The sequence below is a fragment of the Montipora foliosa genome, unplaced genomic scaffold (genome assembly GCF_036669935.1).
Source record: "Montipora foliosa isolate CH-2021 unplaced genomic scaffold, ASM3666993v2 scaffold_395, whole genome shotgun sequence".
Taxonomy (NCBI): domain Eukaryota; kingdom Metazoa; phylum Cnidaria; class Anthozoa; order Scleractinia; family Acroporidae; genus Montipora; species Montipora foliosa.
In genome coordinates this window covers 260,923-267,500 of record NW_027179695.1, presented here as the reverse complement: position 1 = coordinate 267,500, position 6,578 = coordinate 260,923, and the positions used below count along the sequence as shown (strand labels likewise).

The following is a 6,578-nucleotide window of genomic DNA, read 5'->3' as shown; positions in this document are numbered from 1 at the left end:
CGCTGATCGTAACTTTTTATATTCTATATTCACGGTTCAAAATTAATGTTGTTTTCATGTCGTAAATATTTTATTCTCGATCGACCGTCCGGGAAACTTCCTTCTTCTCTTTCTGAAAACTGTGTATCAATATTTATTTGCTTTTTCATCAATATTTGTTTTGCATAAAGCAAGCTAACAGAATCTGTACCTTGCTGAGTTCGCATTTGTTAGCGTTAATAGTATTTTCGGTCAGATGTTTCTGTTTTTTATGAGGGGTTTATTGTTTTGGTCTCCCATCGCAACACTAACCCCGCGAAACAGGGCTTGACTTCAGTGAAGTTTAGTATTACAAAGTTTTTGGATGCTCATAGGGCACACTTGTGGTGAAAAGAAGTTGTGAGGGAACTTGAAAATTATCAACATGTCAGCCCAGAAGCCAATGTTTCTCGCTTCTCTTTTATTTGTTATTCTTCAGAGACTGGAATGCTTTATTTCAATACCACACAATTCAGTGCCTTCTGATTTTCTGTAGCACGTACCACAGGCAAGCCAGTGTATGCTTCACAGAAGCATCTAGTTATCTCTGAAAGATCCATGGGAATTGACAATCGAACATTTCTAGAAGATCTGAAGTGTTAGGTGATGCCAGTTCTCAATAAAGGGTCAATGCAAATGACTACCTGATGCTTATCTGTCTTTAAATAATACTGGATGTGAAAACTGTGCACTAAAAAGTTTTCAAAACAAAACATAAGTTTCATCTTAAAAGAGGTTTTATAAAAATGGGCTATTTTTCTCGGCAGGAGCTTTAACAAATATTCATTTCAGACAAAAAAAGGAAAATGCAAAAATGCGCTTTGTCATTTACACTTGTTAGAGTAACACAGTATCTTTTTGGCATTATCACGGTATTACAATAAAAAAAAATTATTCATACTACAGTTTCCTCTGTCACTTTTAACTGTATGCTATAAAGTCAGCAAAACAGAAATGTGCCAGCTCGCTCTGAATTCGTTGAAGAATCAAAAGAAAGAAAAATCAATTTCTGATCTTCTGGTTATGGCTCTTCCCTCTCTTCTGGTCGAGCAACTGCTATGTTAACTGTATTGTATTTAATAAGCTTAAAGGGAAAAATGAAAAAATGAAAAAAGATTCAAAAATCCGACAATACAGAGATGAAAATTAAGTAAATATAAAGATAGAAACCTTTTTTTTTGTTCATTAAGTTCCGTAGCTTTAACATTGCAGTCTGTAGCCGTGAAAATATTATTAAAAGCAGAAGGAACGTCTCTAATAGATTTAAAAACTTTCTTTGTTTGTTTCTGTCGGGATATATATTTTTAAGAATAGTAAAACATATCCCATCTTAAAGCATTACTAAAATATTTTACGTGCCCCCCCCTTTCCCTTATTTTTTCAGATGCTCCCCCCCCCCTTTAAGGCCGTTTTTTTTGGTGCCCCCACCAAATCCCACAAGGTCCCCCCCCCCTACCTCGAAAAAAAATGAATGGTCCCTTATCAGCAGAAAATTGGAACAAGACCTCAAGTCCAGAGAAATCAAGCCTCCAATTGTAAATCAACAATGCGTGGTTTACTCTTTTACATGTGATCTGTGTGATTCAGATTGTGTCGGCTATACAGCTCGACACCATCATCAACGTATTGTTGAACATAAAAATTCTGCAACCGGTAAACACTTTTTGACAGGCCATGGGGATACAAGCCTCCTCAAAGAAAGCCAATTCCGCATTCTAAAAAAGTGCCAAGGAAAATTTGACTGTCTTATCTATGAGATGTTCTTCATCAAGGAGCGCAATCCTAGTCTCAACACACAGACTGATTCCATTCGCGCAAAACTCTTTGTTTAAAGAACATTCAATCACCTTCATGTATTGACGTTAGCCAAACGTCGCAATGTCGTGTACAAACTTTTAATATGCTCTTACGAAATGTTTTATCGCAATTTTTTATCGTTAAACCATGAAAATTATTTTGCATTAATTCATTTTTGGGTTTGTTTCTATAAAATCGATCATTCAGTTTGATAGTGAGGCACTGAGGACAAAGACAAGGAAAAGTGAATGATATGTAAATGTTTTTCACATTTATTCCAACGCGTTTCTATTGTTTTTGTCTTCACTGCCTCACTATTAAGCTGAATATTTGATATTTCAAAAACGGCCTATTTTTAAAACTATGTGTACTGCAAAACAAGTGTATCCAATGTACATGTGTGTTCTTTGCTGATAACAGAGAATCACCCAACGTGTACTATAAACTCCTATATGTTGAAGTTTTATAATACTGTTAACCTGAGTAGTTATGTGTTCACACACAAGATATTTAATAAATCGTTTAAGATCTCAACACTGCTTTATAACTCCCTAGTAACGGTGTCAAATGTCCACAGGTATAATACAAGGTATTCATCTAAAATAATACTGTTAAACTGAGTAGTCATGTGTTCACACACAAGATATTAAATAAATCGTCTAGTATCCCAACACTGTTTTATAACTCCCTAGTAACTGTGTCAAATGTCCACAGGTATAATACAAGGTATTCATCTAAAAATAATTTTTATCGGCCAAACGTAAGGACTAACACTGGAAAATTTACTTTTGCATATACAGCTTAAATATTATGGGAAACTATACCTAATTTGAAATGGCTCTCTAACAATAGCTTTAAGAAGAAAGTAAAGCTTATCTACTTCAATGTAAGTCATATTCTGTACTTGTCTGAACTATATATACATCTGTAACTATATAAAATTAATGAACTATTCAGGTAGTTTAGATAATTATCTACTACTGTATTACTTCAAAATGTTAGTGAATATCCCTGTAATTTCTGTTTCTGTTTCTTCGTATGTAAATTATTTACACCTTAATTAAATGTAAATTGTCCCCTGTTTTGTTTTTTCCTTTTCATCCTCTCCTTCTTTCTTTCAATTGCCCATGAGCAGCAGCCAACTCGAAAGCTATGCTACTTGGCTGCTGGAGGCATATTGTCAATTATTAATTTCACTTAGATAAAATAACCTGTTTTTTTTTCTCTTCGCTTATTGTGTAATAATTGTAATAAATAATAACCTCAAACTAGAGTTAATAAAGTGATTTGATTTGATTTGATCTGAACTAACCTTCACATTGGCTTTCCTCTCGTTTTCTTTTCTGTGCATTTGCCAGCTCAACTTCCATGTTCCGTGCACCTAAAGAAAAACACTTAATGAACGTCAACCACATTTTAACAGAAATCTTTAGCACAGTGGTGTGGTCACAGTCTCTCCAAAACCTGACCATAGGAGCAGACAGATGTCTAGAGGCCAATCACAATAAGATGGAATTCATTTCATCAACAACACTGGGTGCGAGCATCAATGTTTTTTCATATTTTCAAGGTAGATACATCAATTTACTTGGAAATTACAATTTTTAATGCCTCTAAAGCAAAATCTCATCCCTCTATTTCCATCAGAGTTAATTTAGATTAATAAAAAGACTGGATCACTAGAGTAAAAAATTCAAATATGGGAGAAGCCTAGATAGTAGAGATCAGGATTCTTCTAATCAGGTACAATTCTACTGTGGAGCATCATTTCCCACTTGTGAAGTTTACCTTGGTTACAGTGCGGCCAATCTTTGAAAACAGCAGGGTCACTGATCATTTTTGCCACAACAGATGCTGCCATGGTGCTTGCAAAAGACATCCACTCACTACTTGACTGCTGAGTTTGATTAACAAAACTTGCCACACCTTTTACTACCACCCACTCAACTTTTTCATCATAGGCTGCAGCAAGAACACCTGAAGTTAAGGAAAAAAGGAGTTAACATCAGAGCTTCAAGGTTTTGGGGGAAAGGTCTTCAAGCAACACTCTGTTGCTTCATACCTCCTAATCAATCCTTGGAATAGCAGCTTCAAGTTCATCAGAAGTGATCAGAGAGACCAAATTTAAATTTTCTGGCTTGATTTCTTTTAAGTTAGTTGTAACAGTTAACTTGCACTTAACAGCCATTCTGCTCTTCTCATGTACATGTACAACTACATCTACAATGTACCAGGGTTTTAGAAATGTTCCTCAAAGTGACAATTTCTGCCATTCCATAAGTACACAGTACATTTGTATTATGTGTTGATTACCAAAACATAGTAAAATGAAACCTTTAACCTTGAAGATAATGCATTTCAATGGAAGCTGTTTCATTAACACACTAAAATAATCTTGGATATCATGCAGCTTTGTATGAACCTTCGTTACATGGAAAAAAAACATTCAGCAAATACATATCTTCATGTAGCTTAATCATAATATTTCCTTGGAAAGCTACTTAAAGTTTCATTGACAAAAAAAGAGAGGTAAAATAATTTCATAATTTTGTAATATTTCCTGTATTTATCTTCAAATACAAATTAGTTAACGTTTTTTTTTTCCATACCTTATTAAAACAGTTACTATTACCTTCCCCTCCTGTCTCAACAGCAATTGCTTCTGGATATTGTTTTTGAAGATCAGCAACTTTACACCACTCTGCCTGGCTCAAAATATCACCATCACAGTGTACTTTAACTTCCAATTCATCTACATTTTCCAAAGGAGCAACCCAACCAAAGGGTGCATATCTAACAAGATCACAAAGATGTGGACTCACGGGAATTTTGAATCTACCTGGTATTGTCAACTTGGCAGATACAACTACATCACCTAGTTTGACTTTATCTGAGCTTAAAGCACTGCAAGTTCCCACCAAAAATACAGCCTTTGGTCTCAAGACCCTGACTGCATTTTTTACTGCTGGTGAAGATCCCCCTGGGACTACAGAATCTTTAGGACATATCTTTAATGCAACCTTTAGCTGATTTTGATCAGTACCAATGTATCCAAAATATATCGCACCAACTTCCATGTTGTAACTTCTGACAGGTTGCCTCAGAAATGAGTAACAACTCAAGAACTCACAATCTTCCACTGTCAGTAACAAAATGTCAATTGGCAGATCAACACTTCCCCAGAGTTCGCTGACAGTTTGAAGACCACTCAGTTTTGGTGGCTTGACTTTGAGCTGTGGGGGCACGTCATTACAGTCTTCCAGGACAGGCAAAGAAGGTTTCCCTTTCTTTCCACCTAAGATTTAAACAAACAAAGCAAAATCATTTATAATCTATTAGATTCTGTGTTTGTACAGGTGTACAGTATATATGAACGAATTTGGAGCAAACTAAGTGACAACATATTCTTGCTAAGAATTCAGATCTAACATTCAAGTACATTATAATTACATTCGACAACTTTCACTTGAAAATTTAGCAAAGGCACTGTTGCATACTGGAGTGGCTGTGCAACAAAATTAATTTGTTTTGCTTCATGTATGTGTCATTTTGTATGTGCATGTTAAATAAAACATTACACGAAACGAAGGCTGAAACACTTACTGCTGGATGAGACTTCTCCCATTTTGTAGAAATCAAGTGTCATGACTAAAATTAATATTATTATTTTATCTGGGTTTTGGTTTCTCAAGGTTGTTCAAATAGTTCAGTTTATTGTTTTAAGAATTTTATTCTTTTGAGTGCTTTGTTTATCAACTGAGGGATTTCCCACTTCTTTGGGGTCTTGTTTGAAAAATAGGGGTATGGTTTTAGAGGGAGGGGGGAGGAAGTTACCCTGGTAAATGGAGATATGTCCAGGTTTGACCCTAATCAGATGCACGCAGATTCAATAAGTGTCACAAAGTGTCCCTTGCTCGTCTCGCCAACTTCAACACTACTCGTGTCTCAGAATACAGACAATTTACGTCACAAAGTGTCCCCCAAATGCTGCTCTTTAAGTAAAGATTAACTGCAGCTGCATTTACCCAAAGATAAAAATAACGCTAATCTTTACCCTTATCTTATAGTTGAAAATACATGTACAAATGCTTAGCCTTAAAGGGACACTTTGTGTTGGACGTCAAAATTGGGCGTGCATCTAATTAGCTTCCCTCAATACCTTTACTTAACGAGTGCCCCCATTACATGTACACTGTATTTTACAGCTGTATGCAAATTATGCAAATCCAAAGACAACATCTTCACGTTTTTAAATCACAGAAAATACAATGTTGTAAGATCAAAAAGGTGTCTTTCTTGATTAGAACAACTTGAATGCCCTTGAAATAATACCTTTGCAAGTATGTTTCACTCATACTCTTCAAATAATTCAGATGATTGCAAACAGTGGTTTGATGACTATTAACTGATTTGAAAAATTCAACCCAGTTTAGAAATTTTTGGCTAGTTTTAAAAATTTAAACAAGCTGAAAGACATTTAAACCACAACACAATTAACCACCCTTTGGCTGTTATAAAAATGGCACTTAAATTATGGATGGATTTAATTTGAAGCATTTTTGCTCAGTCATTCCTTCACTCTTCAAATCCCTTGATTCTTATTATTGAAATTAATGTGCCAGCAGCTTTGGCTTTCAGTAACTCAGGATAACATTTCACAACCAATGACCACACAAAAACAATGGTATCATACAGTTATTTACTTATATGGATCGTCCTATTAGTTCAGCTCCATCTCCACGTATTTCACTTTCGTTCCAAAT

General features: G+C 35.2%; 1 protein-coding gene across 1 annotated transcript in view; it reads right to left on the bottom strand.

Moving 5' to 3' along the window:
- Window positions 1-3,192, bottom strand: part of LOC137987935 (NLR family CARD domain-containing protein 3-like) — a 26,224-nt gene extending 23,032 nt beyond the window's left edge. The window contains exon 1 of the mRNA XM_068834015.1: window positions 3,128-3,192. Coding sequence (XP_068690116.1) covers window positions 3,128-3,185 — 58 coding nt within the window. The 5' untranslated portion in view covers window positions 3,186-3,192. The remainder of the gene's footprint in view (window positions 1-3,127) is intronic.
- Between the last annotated feature and the right edge of the window lie 3,386 nt (window positions 3,193-6,578).